Below are 22,684 nucleotides of genomic sequence, written 5' to 3' on the forward strand. Positions count from 1 at the left end.
CATGGTTAAAACTATGATTCTTGATATCAGGGATGGTCAGCTCTGTCTATGAATTTGAGTGATTAAATTTCTCTAGCCCCATCCCTCAGGTTTATGGCAAAACAGTGGTGAGTTCACTTTATTGTTTCAACTACTGATTGGCCCTTTAAATGGTTGATAATCAGGGAATAGTTTGTGCTGTATATACCTCTAGCTATTATGTTTTATACATAGTTAGTTCAGATGGTTCCCAGTTGACGAATAGTGCTACGCTAACCATAAACCTTACCTAACCGTAACCATTTTACATATCAACTTCAATAGGGCAAGGACGTCCCAAGGATCCCGGATAGCACGGATCAGTTCGTGACAGTCTTGACCCGGAAATATTTTGGATACGTTTTCGCTAACGAGCGAATTCTGAACTTGTCCGTACATGTCCAACCCGCCGGACATGCATATTCATCGAGGACCAATGACAGGCTTTGTTTTTCTGCTTTTAAACCAGAGCCCCCCCCCCCCCCCCCCCCCCGCCAAAAAAAAGAAGTAGATGGACTAAAATGACACGAATCTAATCAGGCACCTGATTCCGCTGCTGGGGACGTTTTGCAGCAGTTCAAATAGATGGAGGGAAGAGGCCTTGAGAATCATTTCAATCCGTCTGAGATTAAATGTTTGGAGATCATCCCAACGCTGCCAATGTGGATCATTGAATATGCCTGGGCTCACAGAATGATGGACACACTGGATGGTAAGCAAAACATTTTTTCAATTTGTTCAAATCCGTGTTTGGATGATTATGCAACAACGGGCACTTCCATGTCCTCGGGTCAATTTTGGGGATTTTATCAAAAATAAAACAAATCCAAATATTTGTATGTTAAATTCATACTGGAATCACCCCATACTTTTTAAACACCTCTCTATCAAGTATTTTAGCTACTTTTCAGATGCATTTTATACCTCAATTTCACTATTTTGCCCTTGTCTCTGACCCAGACTTTTAAGCTTCTTCTATGTTTTTCTATGAGAAAACATTAATAATTACACATTATATAATGTTATGTACTACAGAAAGAGTCAATTAAATAAAATCTATATCAATATTTATTGTGAGTATGCTCTTTATATTGTTTTTTACACAAAATATACCTGTCATTTGGAAGTGGTGTCATTTCCACCACTGAGGACAAATTCCTCATTAATGAAGTTTTTTCAAGAGAATGTTAATTTAGTTACCATGGAAACATATTGTGACACTGAAGCACATGGCTGCAGTGGACAGTTGTTCCAGATGTGATGTCCAGAAGTTGAAGAAAAATCGAAGGAAATATTGCTTGTGTAGAGAATATTTTAATTGTCAGTCATTTCCAAACAGGCTATACTTTCTTTAATTTGTTGTACAACTTTTGATTTAAAAAAAATATTTAATGTATTTAAGGTAAACAATATGCTAGCTGTAATACTAATCAAAGCATGCTAAGCTGTCTGTCAATTTTCTCCAGAAATTGTAGAAATGTCATTTCCATCAAACTTAAGTGTGGTGGAAATGACAGAAAGTGGTGAAAATGACACAAATCCATTATCTTATTCGTTTTTACTTTACTTTTCTTTTCTTTTTTTACTTTAGGCTTATTTAATCATGTTTTAAATTATTTGAATCTAGAAAATGCTCCAAGGTGTGCACATGTTGAAAACTAAGTAGTATTTGTCTTTATTTTTGGAAGATGCCACATAAAACAGCACAGAGGTCACAGACATATAGAAACAAAGTAAAAAACGATCCTATACGATACCAGGAACATCTGCAAAAAGACAGAGAGAGATACTGGAAGAAAAAAGAGAAAGGAGAAGTGAAATCTATCTCTGAGCTTACACAACGAGAACAAAGAAACAAAAGATGAAAATGTAACCAATGGAATAGAAGACAGACTTAAAGAGAACATTTGCAATGGAGACCTATCTATCAGGCAACACACCACCTCGGTCACCTAATGACTTGCAGCCAGAACATGAGGCCAACATACCTGCCCCTGATGCACACCCTGATACCCATTCCTCATCGTCTGCAACATGAATGAGAAGTCGAATACTTGCTGGAAGGAAAAAGGTTGGAAGAGGTCGCTCAAAAGCATACAGAGATTTTAGTATGACAAATGTCAAACTTGATAATGCTTTACGGAAAGCTGAGAAATATAATGTCTCTGCAAAACCCACGCCAACCTCCAGTTCATGGCGGACAAACTACAACATCACAAAGTGATCAGCTGCAGCAACATTGAGAAAGTGTTTGAGTCTTTGTGCTGTGAGAACCTGAAGAAGAGTGCAGGTAGAGAGGGCTCACTTTGCCAAGCCAACGAGCTTAAAACATCTGACTTTGATGCTGGTGAGCAGACATGGTGGTTTGAGTGGAAAACCAAAGCTGAAGAGAGAGAGAAGAAAAACAAGGAGGGAAACATGGAGAAGTTCACTGTACATTTGACAGTAAAAGAAAAGGTATGTGGCACACTGCAGATTCTATTGGAGGACTTCTCCAATGGATTGAAAGAGAAGTTGGGGAAACAGGTGTACAACATTCAACACCAATACTCCAAACTGAGAGAATTAAGAGAATCTGGGGAAAGAGGAGATCATTGTGCATATTGACTTTGCAGAGAACTACCTGTGTAAATACACCAGTGAAATCCAGGCAGTTCACTTTGGTGATTCTCACAAGCAGGTGACCCTCCACACCTGTGTTGGATATACCACAAATTATACAGTTTCACTTTGCTCACTGAGCTCTTCTATGCTAAAATAAATGTACCATTCCAGTGTTTTAATTGTTATATTGTATTTACTTCGCCACCATGGCCTATTTATTGCCTTTACCTCCCTTATCTCACCTCATTTGCTCACATTGTATATAGACTTATCTTTCTACCATATTATTGACTGTATGTTTGTTTTACTCCATGTGTTGTTGTATGTGTCGAGCTGCTTTGCTTTGTCTTGGCCAGGTCGCAGTTGTAAATGAGAACTTGTTCTCAACTTGCCTACCTGGTTAAATAAAGGTGAAATACATTTTTTTAAATGCAGCATGACCCCTTTGTTATCTGGGCCCATCTCTCAAAAACACTGGCCTACTTCCTTGAGCTCTGCTCATTGGCTACTGCTGTAGACTCTGTGAGTGATGGGCCTACAAACCAGTATAGGTCTGAAATATTTAACAATGGTTGTTGTTCAAAATGTTTGCAATAAAATATTGTTTTCATATGTATTTTTTTACATGGATGTAATTTCCACCACACCTTGTCATTTCCATCACAACCCATATTTTGAGGTAAATGCATATATTATGTATAATTTACATACATTTATTTGTTTTAGATATGGAAATCATATGGTTGTTATCATAATCTCACAAAAAGGTTGGGTGGAAATATCTTATTTTTCTTGATAAATAAATGTTTTCAGTTGTCACCAAGGCAAGTTTATACATTCAGGCGTCATGTTGAATTATTAATATTAGGAAAACCTTAAAAATCACTTTAAATAATATTCAATACAAGTTCATGTACAAATGTATAAGAAATATGTTTTTTTTTAAATTGATGTTTAATGACGTGATGGAAATTACATTTGTGTATGGCTGTGGGAAAAATGACAAAAATATATACATTCCTGAATAGTACAATCGCAGACATTATCAGATATAGTTTCTAGACAAATCAAAGACAAGTACAATACTGGTAAAATGGTGTTTGAATAAGTTTTCATTTCTGAAAGTTTGCACGGTCAAAGTGCCCGAAGTTGCATAATCACCCGTTTTATAAACAGAATATATTATTTTAAATAGTTGACACTAATTAAATAATATTATTAGACCTATATGGGCAAAACATAATTAAGTTAAATTTAGTCAATAAGATGGTAAAAATGGAATTGAAACATGGTATTAATAACCCCAAGCTGATAAATTGACATGATAGGTGACATTCCTTTAAAAGTATTACCTATTTGTTATATCCCTGTTTGTGTGTGTTCTCTAGGTCTGGACCCCAGCAGATGGCCAGAGGATGACCTACAATCTGTCACACTAGATGAGCCATGGAGGTTACGGGTGGCAGCTGCCCAGGCGTATTCTATAATGAAGACAAGAGACATCAAGAGCTTTGAGAGGGTGATGGAGTTCATGGATGTCACCTATACACTGCTGCCACGACTGGTAGCCCCTATCAAACACATGAAAATCATGTTTGGCCTCAAGACCAAGGTATGTAGAGGTTTCACATAAGGTAGAGAACAGTTACAGGAAAGGGGTGGGGAATCGCAATATGTGGATGCATAGAGAGGTTTCCAAGGCCATGTATGCCTACTAATAAGTTGGGCTGACTTGTTCAGGTACACTTATTTTGACTATGCTGTGTTTGTTGATTTGAGTTTTGGTGGAACAAAATGAGCAGCTGTTTGATTTGTATTCTGGTACAGATAATTATGTGGATGCTTCGGGAAGACCAAGGTATTGTCAACACTGTTTTGAAGATCATTAAGTTTTTTCCAAGTAGACTACCTCAGTACCATGAATGTGTAAGTAAATGCATTATAACTCTGCCTTATTTGATTACTTTGGACGACACTGTTGACTAAACTGAATCAGTTGTATATCAGAGTGTCTGCATCTCTGATCGACCCAGTGAGTATTGGGTTGCTGAGCTAAATGTCCTCTTTCTTTGCTCCTCTTCAGAGCCGACAAGAGATGCACCTAATGAGGAAGAACCACCAGGATTTTAAGGCTTTGGCCCAGACTCTTGCAATGGACATGTCCATGCGCAACTCTTATATCAAGGTTAGCTAAATCCCCATCGTCTGTTTAATGCTCCCTTTCTATTCCCCTCTTTGTCTCACACGATTCAGTGTTAAATTCGTCAACAAAAATAGTGACAAATATTCATCAAACCCCTATTTTTCAGTGGCAATTGACGAGACTATAACTGAATAAATAGACTCAGAAAAAAACTATAACAAAGCAAATTTTTTTTTTTATTTCAGTTGACTAAGTCTAGACGAGTTGAAATTCTCTTTGACTAAAATCTTACTACTAAGTGGACTGAACAAGAGTTTTTGGAGAGATTGAGAGCTTTTCAGTGGTAAGCACAATTTTAATATTAGCAGCACAGATTGCACAGTTCTGTTAAGCAGTGGGAAGGACACATCTATGTTTTTCTCCCTGTTGACTATAGAAACATTTTTGCATTTGTAGTCTCGCTCAACCCTTGCACTTTCACCACTGAATTTCATAGCCAGGTTATGTAGCCAACATACTAGCTAAGTCTTTCCTCAGAGAAAACGGTTTGATTCTAGCCATTACCGTTCAAAAGATATGACCCATAACACTGGTGTTACGTTTATTTATTTTTTTCTATTGTGCATTGGCGCCGAATTTTACATTCATAAAGCATATCGCGACCATTCTACAACTAGTCTGTTTACAGACCAGACCGTTAAACATTTGTTTAGGCTACACCTTGTTCAGTCATGTTAGCTCATTGCCTAGCTATATACAGTGCATTTGGAAAGTATTCAGACCCCTTGACTAGTTCCACATTTTGTTACAGACTTATTCTAAAATTGATTCAATATTCTTTTTTCATCATCTATCTAAACACAATACCCCATAATGACAAAGTGAAAACGGATACCTTATTTACATAAGTATTCAGACTCTTTGCTATGAGACTCGAAATTGAGCTCAGGTGCATCCTGTTTCCATTGATCATCCTTGAGATGTTTCTACAACTTGATTGGAGTCCACCTGTGGTAAATTAAATTGATTGGACATGATTTGGAAAGTCACACACCTGTCTATATAAGGTCCCACAGTTGACAGTGCATGTCAGAGCAAAAACCGAGCCATGATGTCGAAGGAATTGTTCAGAGAGCTCCGAGAGAGGATTGTGTCGAGCCACGGATCTGGGGAAGGGTACCAAAAATATCTCCGTTATACTTTTGGACATCAATGTGGCTGCAGCATCTGTGGAATGTTGCTAACTTTGGCAGTGATGAGACGAGTTACGGCAGTGCAACCCATAATACTTTGAGGTGATTGAGCTACTACTCTCCTTTTCCCTCTCTGCGATTGGGTGTCTTTTTTTGTATGTAATGTACAATATCTATGTTGGCTGAATTAGGAATTTATATGGCCAGATAATTCTTATACAGTATATGTTTGTCATATTTCTGCTGTTGGGAAGAGAATAGGATGGTATGCAGAAAAATATGTTGGTAAGACAAGGTTATTTATGTTTGTGCACATGGAAGACAGTCATTTGTGTTTACTATAGGTTAATGATGTGATGTGACTAAAATACAAGTTTCATTTTGACAATAACTAGACAAAATCATTATTCAAATGACAAAAATGTGACTAAGACTTAATAATAATAGGCCAGTCTGAGATGATAGTGCCATTTATAAAGTCTGGGTAGTGGTTCCTATGCTGTCCAGTAGGGGATGCTATATACCCATCCTCTTGCTATACTCAGCCTTTAGTTGCTTGTGATGGAACTCCAAAACAATGGAGATGGTTTGATGGAGCAATGCCTGTCACTTCCACTAGGATTGAGGTGTTGTGTGTAGGATGGAGTATATAGTATATGTATTGATCTGCAGGTTCTCTTTCAGGATTTGATGGAGGACCAATATGGAGAATGCTATGCCCAGAAACTGGAGGACAGGTTGCTGCATTACCTTCATGTACTGGAGTCGACGCTGCAGAGTGATACATATTTTGACCAGGTGTGTGTACATACAATAATTATTGAGATTGTTTGAGAATTCAATCAAATAGAGAATGTATGTTCTCATGCTATTACATAACTGTCAATGTCCTTGTTATCCATGTGAATGTGCCTATAGCTGTTGAAGCAGGAGGGTCCAATGGCATACGAAGAGGAGTTACTATTGCCGTTAATTACCTGTGACTCCACCTCCCTTGCTGCGTCCTTGAAGAGGCTATTCCACTCTGGTCAACAAACTCAGCATATTAACTATGACATACAGATGTAAACACAGTACAGTATGTAAGACCACCAGGAACCTACAGTACTGTAGATAAATATTTTGTCTTTCTATTCCTTCAGACGAGTCTTCTTCAAGATGCCATCCCAGCCACGGAGCCAATAAGGTACCAGCACAGGAGAGGGGAATAGGCTGGGAGCTGGAGGGTCCTGGGACCTCGAAAGTTGCGCTAAGGTCGCCCAAGGAGAGAACACACAAAGACGGGCAGTCACAGCTTGACAGGACAAGTCTCTACGCATTCCAGGGTATCTGTCAAGATAACCGAGAGGAGAGATCCAACTCATTGGGGTTGGGTCCACACCATGCTTGTGCAGCTGAGCAAAGTTTAGAGCCACAGGCGCTTATCGTGGAGCTGGGGGTGGATCTGTCCAAAGACAGTCCACTCCTCCTGGAGGAGGAAGTCTCTGATGGGGAGGAGGGGAGCCGAGGCAGGACGGAGGTGGAGGACAGGCAGAACAATGATGAGGTGCCTGAGGCCTCCCCACTGCAGCTGTGCTCTAAACACCAGAAATGGGTGAGGAGCATTCTGCAGGAGTGCTCTGAGGAACTGCTGTGTGAAAAGAGTGATACCCCAGTGCACTGTCAGGGGTCCTCTTCCAACTCATCACAGGACTTGACCCCATCCCTCCTCACCCTTTGTCAACCCCAACATCTAACTCTGGCCACACAGAACCCTTCCCCTCCTCAAACAGTGGCTGTATCCCAACCTACGGCCCTCGATGACAGAGGCCATTCTGAACAGGCTGGAGAACCAGCAGACAGCCCAGAGGCCAGTAGAACACATAGGGTCAAGCTGAGACTGTCTATGGAGAGTCAGGCTCTTCTGCTTATGTCAAAGTTTCTACAGCCATTTGTACGGCTCCGAAAACTGACCCAGCAGGAGTGTAGCATGGCTGCAGAGCTAAGAGGGACCAAGACCCCTGAGGAGGAAGACAATGATAATGGTGAAGAGGATGATGAAGAACATGTGGAAAAAACTCCAGTGTATTCTTATTATGATTTAAACACACTCTATTCTAGTTTTGAATCAAGCTCTGATGAAGATCCTGAAACACAGGATTCAGATCCTGACTATGTTCCTGGATGTGGAAAGAGAATGTACAACCAAAGTGTGTGATGGAGGAAGAAGCATGATCCTGGTGTTGACAATGAGGTATGGGATTAGATTGAGGTATCAGGGTGGTGTCCACCATTTGCCATGGTGAAATGTATAGCTGAGGTTAAACAAACTGCTACATAATTATTTAGCATCAAAATTCAGGTTACATTTCAGTAAAACAGTATTCAATATGCCCAGTTCAACCAGGTGTAATGTTGGTATAATAACCTTTTACATACCATAATACACAGCACCAGTTTCTTACTGACCTAGGTTCTTGGGCTGTGACAATACCAGTATCTCTATTTTTCCATGGCAAAAATGAAAATACGAGGCACACCAAACTCTGTAAAATATTGTGTGATATAGCTTGGAAAATAAACATGACTGGATGACATGGGGATTTTTTTATTTCCAACATTAGGGATATTTTTTCCTAAAAAGTTAAATTATTTTTGTGGATTGTTTCCTAGCCATGATATTATACTGGTATCGTCCCCAATATTTTATGCTGTGTCATGTTGATTCAGAGGGGTCTGTTTGATGGTGTGACATGGGTTAAATATTACTCAGATATTCTGAGTGGACTGCTACTGTCCATAACATGCAACCAAAATCCGCGGACCAGTCATTGTGCACCTCCTTTTGTTGACAAATCAATGATGATGACGTCATTGGGAATTGCGTACATCACTGTACAAATGGAAAAGCTGTGAATCATTCCTGGCTGTGTGTCATAGGCAGCTCATCTTGTGAAGTGAGGGTTCAGGGTCATCGTGCTGTCAGTGTAAGCCACCTATGCATTTGTGCTTACACACTACCTTTGTTAGTTAATCCATATATTAGTTAGTCCACAGCAATTTTGGGGTAGGTCAAGTGAGGACACAGATTCAGGGTATGTGGGCCAATGAGAAGACAGATGTTAGAAGACTCAGCAACATATTCATAGGATGGTATGCATGGGAAGATAGCAGAGGGCTTCCATAGAGAGAGAAGATGCCAGGGATTCTTCTTTACCCAGAAGAGGGTCATACATATTATTAACACCTCATCATTAAGAGACATGTGAATCATGATGTAGCAGTCTGTGTTTACTTCAGTTTTAAAATCATGTTTGGGAAATGGATCGGTGAGCAGCAAGGTGTTGAGGTAAATTACGGTTGTTGTGAAGTGAGTAGGTACTTGACTCACATACAATTACGAGTCACTTTTAGGTAGGTGAGCTTGAGTTCCGTGACATGTTTTATTTATTTATTAAGAATGTATATGTGGACAGGTACGTGGTCAACAGAGGGACATGGAGTGACAGGGTCTTTAACTGTCTCAACCCCATCATGCCTGCTGGCGGATAGGGCACAGGGTCCTTAGCCAGATGATAAGGGGATAGTGGGGTACAAAGTTCCAGGGGATTTTTGTGTGTGTTGGACCACAGCATAAGGTTTTATTAGGATGTGTATTTATTTATCTACATTCTTCTGTAAATTTTTCAGGACACCGTGGCTGTACCAATATTGCATAATGAGTTGTTGAGTCTCTGTTCACTGAGTTACCCATCATGAGAGTAAACAACCCCAGAGTGAAGCAGAAGTTATACTGTTGGCTACCTGTTACATTACTGTGTTCAATAAACTATTTGTGTGAAATTACATGTATAAATTAAAGCTATATTTTACACACATGAAGCAATTGCGCTGTATCATATCCTACATATCTGTATTTTACTCTATATACCTATTTAGCTTTTATGTATTACTGTGCACATACTGTCCATTATGCTGTGGGTATTTGGGACATTTGCTAGAAATCCCTATCATAATTACTCTCAGCAACTGGATTGCAAAATCACCCAATGCATGGAGCACTGAAATACCACTGGAGCACTAAACATTTGACAGCCCTTGACTGTCAAAACAAGCTCTGGAAGGACTATTATTATGCAACGTTTAGTTGTTCCATAGATTGGGGTGTACTTACACTACATGACAAAAAAATATGTGGACACCTGCTTGTCAAACATCTTATTCCAAAATCATGGGCATTAATATGGAGTTGGTCCCCCCCCCCTTTGCTGCTATAACAGCCTCCACTCTTCTGGGAAGGCTTTCCACTAGATGTTGGAACATTGCTGCAGGGACTTGCTTCCATTCAGCCACAAGAGCATTAGTGAAGTTGGGCACTGATGGGTTCCAATTCATCCCAAAGGTGTTCGATGGGGTTGAGGTCAGGGCTCTGTGCAGGCCAGTCAAGTTCTTCCACACCGATCTCGAACAAACCATTTCTGTATGGACCTCGCTTTGTGCACAGGGACATTGTCATGCTGAAACAGTAAAGGGCCTTCCCCAAACTGTTTCCACAAAGTTGGAAGCACAGAATCGTCCAGAATGTAATTCTATGCTGGAGGGTTAAGATTTCCCTTCACTGGAACTAAGGGGCCTAGACTGAACTATGAAAAACAGCCCCAGACTATTATTCCTCCTCCACCAAACTTTACAGTTGGTACTATGCATTGGGGCATGTGCATTCTCCTGGAATCCGCCAAACCCAGATTCGTCCATCGGACTGCCAGATGATGAAGCGTGATTCATCACTCCAGAGAACGCATTTCCACTGCTCCAGAGAACAATGGTGGAGAGCTTTACACCACTCCAGCCGACGATTGGCTGGAAACTCGGCCATGGAAACTAATTTCATGAAGCTCCTGACGAACAGTTCTTGTGCTGACGTTGCTTCCAGAGGCAGTTTGGAAATTCGGTTGCAACCGAGGACAGATGATTGTTATGCGCTTCAGCCCTTGACGGTACCATTCTATGAGCTTGTGTGGCCTACCACTTCGCGGCTGAGCCATTGTTGCTCCACTTCACAATAACAGCACTTAAAGTTGACCGGGGCAGCTCTAGCATGGCAGAAATTTGACGAACTGACTTGCAACCTATGACGGTGCCATGTTGAAAGTCACTGAGCTTTTCAGTAAGAGCATTCTACTGCCAATGTTTGTCTATGGAGATTGCATGTCTGTGTGCTCGATTTTATACACCTGTCAGCAACGGGTGTGGCTGAAATCGCCGAATACACTAATGGGAAGGGGTGTCCACCTACTTTTGTATATATAGTGTACCTCCACTTTTTACGTTTTGCTTGCTTTTACTGAGGAAGAAGCATGCTCATCCTAAACCACACTCAAGCTGATTGAGCCTCAAAAAGTTTATTGGAAACCCTATGGACCTATGATAAAGGCTGAAATCAATTACTTTTATAAATATCAACTGATTTATGCTTCATTAGAATTTAAAAAAAGGTTTTCCCCATTCATGAAAGGTAGGAAAATCAGAGGCCATCTATCCATGACTTGGTCAATGATGTTGTATAGGCTATAGGCTTCACAGGAGGTTGGTGGCACCTTAATTGGGGAGGACGAGCTCATGGTAATGGCTGGAGCAGAATAAGTGGAATGGTATCAAAACATCAAACACACAGTTTCCATGTATTTGATGCCATTCCGTTGACTCGGTTTCAGCCATTATTATGAGCCGTCCTCCCCCCAGCAGCCTCCACTGATAGGCTTACATATTGATTTGACTTGAGGCGACCGGATGAGCCTTTGGGATTTTGCAAACATAAATGGGAAACTAATAACATGTTATGGCCAGACATATTCACACATCTTCCACTCGTACTTTTTCTGCTTAGTAATTGTTGTGTGGGGCATCGGATGTGAGCGTCTCTCTCCTGTGCGCATTACGCACGAGGACAGCTGGGGTCCCATGGGTCTCCTCTCATGAGTCTGGTATCTGTCTTTTGGAAAGAGTTAATGCCGTTTAACCCAAACCTTGCAGTGTTTTACATTTTTGGGAATGATGTAACGGGGGTGTATGGCACAACCCTCAGTCTCCACCAATGAAAATACGGGCAAGGCTCAACAGCTACCATTTTCGGGGGGCTTGTTATAAAGCCGGCTTATAACGGATTTATCAGTCAGTCTTTGTTCATATTCAGTATTTTACCTGAATTCCTTCATTTGCAGTGTGAAATTCTTTTGAGATTGTAAAGGTATTTAAAAGGACTATTGTAATTTAAATGTATGATAACGCATTTAACTACCTCTAGCAAGTAGCCTAAGTGTCCAATTTATTTAGAGGCAATTTCAAATAAGCTACGCCTGGTAAATGTATTATAGCTTTTTATTTGAGGTATAGATCACATGTTTATTATTACGCATGCAAAAACAAATATTACCTTATTCCAAAGAGATGCCTATTATATGTAGTTTTAGAATAGTTGTTGTTTCTGTCTTAATTTCAATTGTCTTGTTTGTATATTTTTTCAGGCTGTATCAGATCAGTTGATTAAGATAGATTTGAGTTGATTAGGATAGATTTGATATATTGTTTTTGCATTATATACATAGTTTTCATTGCTAATGGACTATACACCCCATTTATACTGCTATTTATACGGCGTTGTGATGAGATAGCCATTAATAAGATCATATCAATAACTTGAGGTGTCCCAGTCTGATCGGTATATCGCTCTTCATTACTCAGATGTTCAACTAACTGCGCACATGGTTCAATTAGTTCAGAACAGCCCGTGCAGCGCTTTTGATCTCAAACTGGATTATATAAACATCGCACCTGTTGAGTTTTCATGGGTAATTTAACACCTGGGCTAGCCTACTTCTCTGCACTGATGTTTTTTTTATCCAACAAGTTGATTTTCAGTTTTCGAATTGATTATTAGACTAGTCATTTGAATATTAACGAATAATCCTAATATATTTTATTTGTATGATATTTTACAACAATTTATAATGCAGGAATTATTCATGAAAATCTATTTGTTGGTCCTATCTTTTTTCCCCTAGCCTTTTTTCCTTCCTATCTCTCCCATCTTCAGCTGCAGTTGCAACATGGAGAACCAGTCCTATGAGGTGAAAATTAATGGGAGTGGTATCCATGAGAAGAATGCTCTCGTTTGTGTCAATGGAAAAGGTCTTAATGGAAACGGTAACCATCATAAAGCTGTGAAAGGCATTGTTTGTCCGGCCAAGCAGAAGAGCTGCAGGCAGCGATGGAACATCCGGCCCTCAGAGATGTCAGTCAATACCTTGAATCCCATCCGTGCCATTGTGGATGGGATGAAGCTCACACCCAACCCTGAGAAGCCCATGATTGCTCTGTCCATTGGTGAGATGCTACACCACTATCTCATTTGCATATGCTCAGTGTGTTCACTTGTGAAGTGCAGTTGGTCAGAATTATGTTTCTTATGTACTCCTTTGTCCTCCTGTCATTCCATCAGGGGACCCTACTGTGTTCGGGAACCTGCCTACTGATGACAAAGTTCTCCAGGCCATGAAGGACGCCATTGACTCACACAAATACAACGGCTATGCTCCGTCTGTTGGTAAGACTCACGCAAGCACTTTCTCACCACAGCACCAACATTTCAAAAAGCTTGTCAAGTGTAAAAAAACTAGGGATGAAGTTATTTTTTTGTATTTTATTTAAATGGGAATTTGGAGGATATGAGATGAGACACAGCTATAGGGGAGTTGGGCGGCTTGCAAGGGGAAGAGAAGTTGGAGGCTAAAGTAATTTCAGTCAGGGAAGTTGAGAGAGCTACGTAAAATAGGGCCAATTGACTGTCTGCAGATGAACTGAAAGGGTTCCACTCTATGATTAATGATGATTGTAGCTCTAAGGACGGATGCAGGCGAAATCTCCCTTTCTCCCAGCAGACTACCGAGTTCAGTATACAGTACTACAGTACAAAATATAAGATGTTGTCTTCTACTCATCAACAGGTTATCAGAAGAGCAGAGAGGTGGTGGCAAACTTCTACAGTTGCCCCGAGGCCCCCTTGGAGGCAGAGGTGTGTTTACCTCTCATCGTTTACCTGCTTTAACTCATTCAAACTGTCTTTTTTTCTTCATCATATACTCACCTGTCTTGCTACTGTAATTTATTTTCTCTCCAAAACTAGAGGACATAAAAAAAATATCTTGTTATCTTCCTCTCTCTTCCATGCAGGATGTGCTTCTGACCAGTGGCTGCAGTCAGGCTATAGATCTGGCCATTACAGTGCTGTGTAACCCTGGAGACAACATCCTAGTCCCCTGCCCTGGATTCTCCCTCTACAAGACTCTGGCTGTGTCTCTGGGCATCCAGGTCAAACTGTACAACCTTCTGGTGAGTGTTGGATACGGGGGGAGGAGCAAAATAGAGGGAAAATAAGTCAAAGAGAAAAACTGGATGTTAGCAAGAGAGAGCGAAGAAGGGTGGAAAATAGATTGTTGAAAGAGAAAGAGTGGGGGAAATGCAGAGCTCTTCCTCATTGACACATATCTGGTACTTACTTATAAATCATTTTGGATGGCTTTCTTTCCTCTAGGCTTACACACACACACACACACACACACACACACACACACACACACACACACACACACACACACACACACACACACACACACACACACACACACACACACACACACACACACACACACACACACACAAACAAATACAGATAAATACTTGTAGCTACATAACATTTTAGTTGAATTACATCCATAAAAAACATGAAGTCACTCAGGTACACAGTGGAATGTCGTGACTCTTGAGGTCATGATGTGTATATGACAACTGCACACAGTGTTAAGAGCTGCTATTGATTCACCTATACAATCCACTTATACATTATTAGAACTCTCACAGAGCTTCCTCATAATGTCAGGACAGCTGAGTTCCTGCCCATCTTCTGAAAACATCTGAAAACCTACATCTTCACAGAGTATCCTGACTAAGTTCTGATATTTTTTCCACTAATTGGTCTTCTGACCAATCACATCAGATATTTTCACACATATTTTTCAGAGCTGATCTGATTTGTCAAAAGACGAATTAGTGGAAAAAAGATCAGAATTGGACTGCCTGTGTAAATGCAGCCTATGAGATCAAAGGTCAGTTAAGACAGTTAGGACGGTGCAGAATCTGCAGATTTGTCTGTTTTCCAGCGTCTGTGTAGTGCATGTACAGTAAGTAGCCTTATGTCTGCTCTCTGACTCGTGGTGACTTTGTCTGTCCTTGCAGCCAGAGAAGTCTTGGGAGATCGATCTCCAACACATGGAAAGCCTGATAGATGACAGGACAACCTGCCTGATTGTCAATAATCCCTCCAACCCTTGTGGCTCCGTCTACAGTAAAGAGCATCTACAGAACATCCTTTCTGGTGAGCCCTGTTCCTTCACCCCCTGGCCACAGTGTTCCCTCTCACTATAACACAATATAAGCATTTGGTTCCTATAATGAATCCACTTCTAATTGTAATATTTTTGAATGTGTCTATTCTCTTGTCTAGTTGCCTCCAAACATTGCGTCCCAATCCTGGCTGATGAGATCTATGGTGACATGGTGAGTTCATACACACAGAAGCACTCTCAGAAACAAACACAACAGAGACAGACACTCATACAGACTAATACAGAAACTGGCATTGAGTCTATTGCATAATAGGAGACTAAGGAGAGGAATCTATATTGGATTGTATTCTGGCATGGAGGAGGATTGGTCTATGGAGGTGTGCAATACAGTAGTAGACTGGTCATGCGTCCAGGAGTAGGCTGCTGGTTCTGGGGTATAGCCTACATCCTGGCCACTAGGCCCCATGTAATACATAATACCAGCGAGGCACATTCTTTAACATTCTGTAGCAGTTACAGGGAGGTTTTCTCTGGCTTAGCTCTGCTGGGTATCCAAGGATGAGCCACAGAGGTAAACTGTAGACAAGAGGCGCTCCTCTGCTCTGTAATTTCTGAGAGCTGTGTTGAGAATTTCTTATGGATAGCTTAAAGGGAAATTCGCAGTTGCTACATCTATTTTTGTACTTATAAATGAATGATATACTGTATACTCATTGATTCTTGAACAACATAACTTATAAATGCCTCATGAGCTTAGCTCAATTGTCGTAGCCCATCGGAACCCAAAATATAAGCTTGTTTACTTCAACTTTACTTTTACTTCAATGTGATTGGGAATGCTATGGGGGGGTGATTGGGGTCGCTGAGTGCATAAATCACATGGGCTCAGAATTCACCAATGTCTCGCTCAGTACAAAAAACTATACAATAATATAATAATAATACTACTGTCACATACAGAGGATAGGTGCAGTGAAATGTTTTTTTTTTTACAGGGTCAGCCATAGTAGTACAGAGCCCCTGGAGCAAATTAGGGTTAAGCGTCTTGCTCAAGGGCAAATCGACAGATTTTTCACAATGTTGACTCAAAACAAGGCCCTTTCAGTTACTAGCCCAACACTCTAACCACTAGAACAGAAGTACTCAGAATGACTGTGCACTTCTCGCCGCATGTGTTTGCGATTAATGCAGATGTGAGGGTAATATAGTGCGAGAGCGGGGGAGAAGAAGTGGGGGGCCTGTTTAGGGGCTGTGTGGAGGGGGGCCTGTTTAGGGGCTGTGTGGAGGGGTGCCTGTTTAGGGGCTGCGTGGAGGGGTGCCTGTTTAGGGGCTGCGTGGAGGCATTATGTGTCTGGGCAGCATAAGTTCCATCTCATGGTTAGAGGGGAATGTTTGACAAGCACCAGGCTCTTTCCTTATGGGCCCCTATGGGCTCCTCTCTGTGAAAAAAAAACACAGCTCACGAGAGCTTAGAGCGGAGCCATAAATGCTTTGTAAATTAGATCTGAGGTGAGGTTTGGGATGTTCTTTTTCTGAACTGTCAGTCATTGTGCTCTGACCAATAGCACGCGGGGCGGATCTCCCACCCGTCATCAAGGCCTCAGCTCTAATGAAAGCCAGCTTGCTACGGTTACCATACCACCACTTTTTTTCTCTGCTCTCTCTCTCTCTCCTTTTCTCCTTCCATCTCTTTGTCTTTTTCTCTTAGACGAGCAGTGCATAACAATACATTTGCATTACATAAAGTTATGAAATCCCTCACAAACTTTGTTATGGTCAAATTAGTTTCATCATTTTTACCTATTGATACACATTTTTGGCATGTTGTTGTCTTTGATGGTGTTGTTTGTATTGATTGATTAAGTTGAAGTGCTTTATTTTTCAATGGGTGAAGAAAGACCATATCGGCTATGAAAAGCCAACTGACATTTACTCCTGAGGTGCTGACTTGTTGCACCCTCGACAACTACTGTGATTATTATTATTTGACCATGCTGGTCATTTATGAACATTTGAACATCTTGGCCATGTTATGTTATAATCTCCACCCGGCACAGCCAGAAGAGGACTGGCCACCCCTCATAGCCTGGTTCCTCTCTAGGTTTCTTCCTAGGTTTTGGCCTTTCTAGGGAGTTTTTCCTAGCCACCGTGCTTCTACACCTGCATTGCTTGCTGTTTGGGGGTTTAGGCTGGGATTCTGTACAGCACTTTGAGATATCAGCTGATGTAAGAAGGGCTTTATAAATACATTTGATTTGATGATTTGATTTGATATTTGCACTGTACTGTAGTCAGAGTTGGGTACAACTGGAGTTATCTAACTTCTTTAAAAAATTGTAATTGGATTACAGTTACATACTTAAAAACAGCTGAATACATTTTGAATTACTTGATCTAAAATCACGATGTGGGCTGCAAGTGTTTGCCTCAAACACACTGAAATGGCAGATTTTTTAACATCATTAAAAGCTGTGCTGATTCACACAGCTCAGAAGTCTTCTTTAGGTAGGAATGGAAGCTCTGTTCTAATTTATTTGAAATCTCCAAAACTTCCAAATTTGCTCTCCTTGGTTGCTTTCCACAGAAACGTATTTTAACCAAAAAAGTCAGATCCCCACTTTCACTGGGAACTGAAACATCAGGGACTTTGTGTCAATAGGACATCTTTGGTTAGTCAACACAGCTCCACCCTGTTCACTGCCCAAGCACTTGGATGGCATATAATCATATTTCTCCTGCATCTGTCGCATCTGTCTATTGCCGTCTTTATCGTACCAGACAGTTACCTTAAGGGAGGGTCAGACATTTAAATGACCGTTTTCCTTTTTTACTGGCCACATTCTGCTTAGTGGCTGGGTGTATTTTTCAAGTAATTCGCCCAACCCTGAGTGTAATGCTCTGTATTATGAATAGAATCAAAATATTAAAACTTTTCCCCTTTAGTGTAAACTAACCCTGATTATTTTACATTGTCTTCTACAGTATGTTTTGTATTGATGCGAGTGTGTACTGTATCTCCATGATCAGGTGTTTCCAGGTTGCGCATACCAATCTACGGCGTCCCTCAGCAGTGATGTGCCCATCCTAGCGTGTGGTGGTCTGGCCAAGCGATGGCTAGTCCCTGGTTGGAGGCTAGGTTGGATCCTCATCCACGACAAGAATCAAATCTTCGGAAAAGAGGTAAGTAATTCAGCCTCTCACTACTCGCATACTGAATGTGAAGTCCAGTTTATCTATACACATACGCTACACCTATACACATATGGTAAGATTAATCTGTGTCCTCTGGGGTTTGGAATCACTTCTAATGTACCTAATCTGTCTCTCTTCTGCTTTCAGATTCGTCAGGGTCTGGTTAAGCTTAGCCAGAGGATTCTGGGTGCCTGCACCATTGTCCAGGGTGCGATAGAGAGCATCCTGAACGACACGCCCCAGGAGTTTTACCACAGAACCATCAGTTTCCTCGAGGTGAGTCCCCCTCCCTTGAACCTTCCCCAATTATTTTATATGCAGATGGTAGTAGTCTAACATATTGATTTATCTGGATATCTGTCTGATTGTCCGACTGACTGTCTATTGACTAGTTTCCTGCTTCTTTCTCAGTCAAACTCCGAGATCTGTTTCTCTGAACTGTCCACTGTTCCTGGGCTGACCCCCGTGATGCCATCAGGAGCCATGTACCTCATGGTGAGTCTTATGTGTCCACTCAGTTTTTAACAATTCCTGACATTTAATCCGAGTAAAAATGCCCTGTTTTAAGTCAGTTAGGATCACCACTTTATTTTAAGAATGTGAAATGTCAGAATATTAGTAGCGAGAATTATTTCTTTCAGCTTTTATTTCTTTCATCACATTCCCAGTGGGTCAGAAGTTTACATACACTCAATTAGTATTTGGTAGCATTGCATTTAAATTGTTTAACTTGGGTCAAATGTTTCGGGTAGCCTTCCACAAGCTTCCCACAATAAGTTGAGTGAATTTTGGCCCATTCCTCCTGACAGAGCTGGTGTAACTGAGTCAGGTTTGTAGGCCTCCTTGCTCGCAAACGCTTTTTCAGTTCTGCCCACAAATGTTCTATAGGATTGAGGTCAGGGCTTTGTGATGGCCACTCCAATACCTTGACTCTGTTGTCTTTAAGCCGTTTTGCAACAATTTTAGAAGTATGCTTGGGGTCATTGTCCATTTGGAAGACCCATTTTTGACCAAGCTTTAACTTCCTGACTGATGTCTTGAGATTTTACTTCAATATATCCACATAATTTTCCTCCCTCATGATGCCATCTATTTTGTGAAGTGCACCAGTCCCTCCTGCAGCAAAGCACACCCACAACATGATGCTGCCACCCCCGTACTTCACGTTTGGGATGATATTCTTCAGCTTGCAAGCCTCCCCCTTTTTTCTCCAAACATAACGATGGTCCTTATGGCCAAACAGTTCTATTTTTGTTTCATCAGACCAGAGAACATTTCTCCAAAAAGTATGCTCTTTGTCCCCATATGCAGTTGCAAACCGTAGTCTGGCTTTTTTATGGCGGTTTTGGAGCAGTGGCTTCTTCTTTGCTGACCAGACTTTCAGGTTATGTCGATATAGGACTCGTTTTACTGTGGATACAGATACTTTTGTACCTGTTTCCTCCAGCATCTTCACAAGGTCTTTTGCTGTTATTCAGGGATTGATTTGCACTTTTCGCACCAAAGTACGTTCATCTCTAGGAAACAGAACGCGTCTCCTTCCTGAGCGGTATAACGGCTGCGTGGTCCCATGGTATTTATGCTTGCGTACTATTGTTTGTACAGATGAACGTGGTACCTTCAGACGTTTGGAAATTGCTCCCAAGGATGAACCAGATTTGTGGAGGTCTACAATTTGTTTTCTGAGGTCTTGGCTGATTTATTTTTATTTTCCCATGATGTCAAGCAAAGAGGCACTGAGTTTGAACGTAGGCGTTGAAATACGTCCACAGGTGCACCTCCAATTGACTCAAATGATGTCAATTAGCCTATCAGAAGCTTCTAAAGCCATGACATCATTTTCTGGAATTTTCCAAGCTGTTTAAAGGCACAGTCAACTTAGTGTATGTAAACTTCTGACCCACTGGAATTGTGATACAGTGAATTATAAGTGAAATAATCTGTCTGTAAACAATTGTTGGAAAAATTACTTGTGTTATGCAGAGAGTAGATGTCCTAACCGACTTGCCAAAACTATAGTTGGTTAACAAGAAATTTGTGGAGTGGTTGAAAAACGAGTGTATGTAAACTTCCGACTTCAACTGTACGTATTTTTTGTTTATTGATTCTATAACCAAATTTCAACTGCACATACTGTACATTCTCAATGACGTAAGCATTATATCACAATAATACTTTTTCAAGCCTTAATATAGAAAAGAGGAAACAACTGAAGATTGCAACAGAATATTTTATTATTGCCGGTCTGGACCGGACCAAATCTTAACGAATTATAGGTTGTCTGTGGACATTGAAATCAAGGCGGCCGGGCCAGACAGGACCAAAAAAGATGTTCCTGTCATTAAATGCTTAGTAGGATACTTAATGTGTGTCTTGGTATTTCTAGGTGGGAATTGAGATGGAACACTTCCCAGAGTTCCAGAACGATGTGCAGTTCACTGAGCGTCTGGTAACTGAGCAGTCCGTCTTCTGCCTGCCTGCTACGGTAAACACCAGACACACACATATTTCTATCTATCTATCTATTGACGCGTTGGCTGACAACGTCAAGAGAATTATGCATGCCTATCGATGTGAGTGGAAGCCATGATTTGTTATGATTCTGAACAGTCAGAAAGCTAGCAACACCCCGACAAAAAAGATTGCAGTTTTGAAACTGCAGTAGAAGTGCAGTAACTGCAGTCGATTGTGGCATTTTAAACGCAGTAATTCCAGAAAAACTGCACTGTGGTATTTTGGATGCAGTATTTGAAACATACTGCAATTATACTGCACTCTAACTGCAATCTGTTTTTGTAAGGGCAATGACAAGTAGCTACCATGTAGGGAATCGTAGGTGGTTGTTCTTGATACCATGTCTTGTTTTAAGGTGTTTTGACTGATTTCATGTCAATGCTAATGTGGCAAAAATTCACTAGCTAGCGAACCAATAACTGTAACGATGTATTTGAGAGACAACAAGAGCTCATTGTGCAAATATATTGATCTTTTCAATAAACATTTGGAGACTAAATATAGTTTACATGTTGTTTACATCTATCTATCCATCCATCTAATGGACTCATCCATCCTCTCTGTCTACCATGGGTAGAGAAATTACCTTGTTTTGTCGTTTACAATTCTCTTCTCCCTGCAGGCATTTGAGTACCCAAATTACTTCCGGATCGTGGTGACCGTACCAGAGGAGATGATGGTGGAGGCGTGTACACGGATTCGGGAGTTCTGCCAGCGCCACTACAGAACCTGCAGCCAAGACAGCAACGAGCTAGACCAATAATGAGAGACACAGCCTGGGAGAGGGGGAGACCAAAGAGTATGGGTACAGAATATGACAAAAGTAAATGTGAAAAAAAGAGAACGGGAAGAGGGTGAGAGTAAAAGGAAAGAAATTAGGGAAGAGGAGGAGAGAGAAGATGTGTCCAAATATCGTGTTGCACTGCGGGAACAAAGGTTTTTGCAATGTCATTGGTGGTGGTCCATCTTTGGTACCCCAACTTATGAGCAGACCTGATATTTATATTTTGTATGGCCATCTTATGTCAACCTTACTTTGTCTAACTATTTGAATTCTTAATGTTATTCTATATGTTGGGTTGACCAGAACACCATTGGGCGTATAGAACCATGATGGGGTTCATGGTTGGGTTGATCCCACCACGGAAACAGATGGAACTGAAGCACCAGCATGGATCAGATGATCTACAGTGCTTTCCATAGTCAGCGTTACATACTCTTTCTTGCATGTGTTAGAATTATGATGACACTCGGTATACATTCTGATATATTGCATGCTTAACCAACACTTTTCCTATGTATATAATCTATTTGTTATGTTGATGTAATATTGAATGTTTTTTTATTTTTTACTTTCATATAAAAAAGTTATTTAAACCAAATTAAGCTATGAAATACTTATTTGTTTGTTGTAACCAGTGGTGATTTTCGCATGTAAATGTTGGTGGGGCAAAAAAAAAAACAGTGGGATACAGTCCCAACACATTACCACTGGTACACCTGGCTATCAGCAGAGCCTTGTCTGTCAGCGAAACAGTTCATTCAGCCTCATTTACTGCCTTTAAAAAAAAACATAGCTGATATGGCTGACTTGCTTAAACAAATGTGGTTTCTACTGACAATTGAGATGTACAAACTAT

At 40.8% G+C, this 22,684-nt stretch overlaps 2 protein-coding genes across 4 annotated transcripts; both read left to right on the forward strand.

The window, feature by feature from the left end:
- The first annotated feature begins 534 nt into the window (after positions 1–534).
- LOC120053860 lies at positions 535–9,785 on the forward strand. Of its 3 annotated transcripts, XM_039001131.1 has the most exons (7): positions 535–730; positions 4,011–4,234; positions 4,450–4,548; positions 4,706–4,807; positions 6,643–6,756; positions 6,877–6,985; positions 7,101–9,785. In XM_039001131.1, the coding sequence occupies exons 1-7, from the start codon at positions 604–606 to the stop codon at positions 8,153–8,155; spliced, it is 1,830 nt and encodes a 609-aa protein (XP_038857059.1). In that variant the 5' UTR covers positions 535–603; the 3' UTR covers positions 8,156–9,785. The 3 variants fall into 3 exon arrangements, with proteins under 3 accessions (XP_038857059.1, XP_038857060.1, XP_038857061.1); XM_039001132.1 differs by lacking the exon at positions 4,450–4,548; XM_039001133.1 differs by lacking the exon at positions 535–730 and having other exon boundaries at positions 4,125–4,548.
- A 2,266-nt stretch (positions 9,786–12,051) lies between these two features.
- tat (tyrosine aminotransferase) lies at positions 12,052–22,426 on the forward strand. Its single transcript, XM_039001134.1, has 12 exons — positions 12,052–12,184; positions 12,999–13,320; positions 13,436–13,540; positions 13,941–14,008; positions 14,167–14,325; positions 15,229–15,367; positions 15,497–15,549; positions 18,366–18,518; positions 18,678–18,806; positions 18,942–19,025; positions 20,917–21,015; positions 21,667–22,426. The coding sequence occupies exons 2-12, from the start codon at positions 13,044–13,046 to the stop codon at positions 21,805–21,807; spliced, it is 1,407 nt and encodes a 468-aa protein (XP_038857062.1). The 5' UTR covers positions 12,052–12,184; positions 12,999–13,043; the 3' UTR covers positions 21,808–22,426.
- The last annotated feature ends 258 nt before the right edge of the window (positions 22,427–22,684 follow it).

The sequence above is a fragment of the Salvelinus namaycush genome, chromosome 9, assembly GCF_016432855.1.
Source record: "Salvelinus namaycush isolate Seneca chromosome 9, SaNama_1.0, whole genome shotgun sequence".
Classification (NCBI taxonomy): domain Eukaryota; kingdom Metazoa; phylum Chordata; class Actinopteri; order Salmoniformes; family Salmonidae; genus Salvelinus; species Salvelinus namaycush.

Excerpts from the sequence above, each read along its gene's own strand:
- LOC120053860 (XM_039001131.1), top strand. The coding sequence starts at position 604 with ATGGAGGGAAGAGGCCTTGAGAATCATTTCAATCCGTCTGAGATTAAA. Across the intron at positions 731-4,010 it reads AATGATGGACACACTGGATG|GTCTGGACCCCAGCAGATGG; the intron begins GTAAGCAAAACA and ends TGTGTTCTCTAG. Across the intron at positions 4,808-6,642 it reads TGCGCAACTCTTATATCAAG|GATTTGATGGAGGACCAATA; the intron begins GTTAGCTAAATC and ends GTTCTCTTTCAG.
- tat (XM_039001134.1), top strand. The coding sequence starts at position 13,044 with ATGGAGAACCAGTCCTATGAGGTGAAAATTAATGGGAGTGGTATCCAT. Across the intron at positions 14,326-15,228 it reads TCAAACTGTACAACCTTCTG|CCAGAGAAGTCTTGGGAGAT; the intron begins GTGAGTGTTGGA and ends CTGTCCTTGCAG. Across the intron at positions 18,807-18,941 it reads GAACCATCAGTTTCCTCGAG|TCAAACTCCGAGATCTGTTT; the intron begins GTGAGTCCCCCT and ends CTTCTTTCTCAG.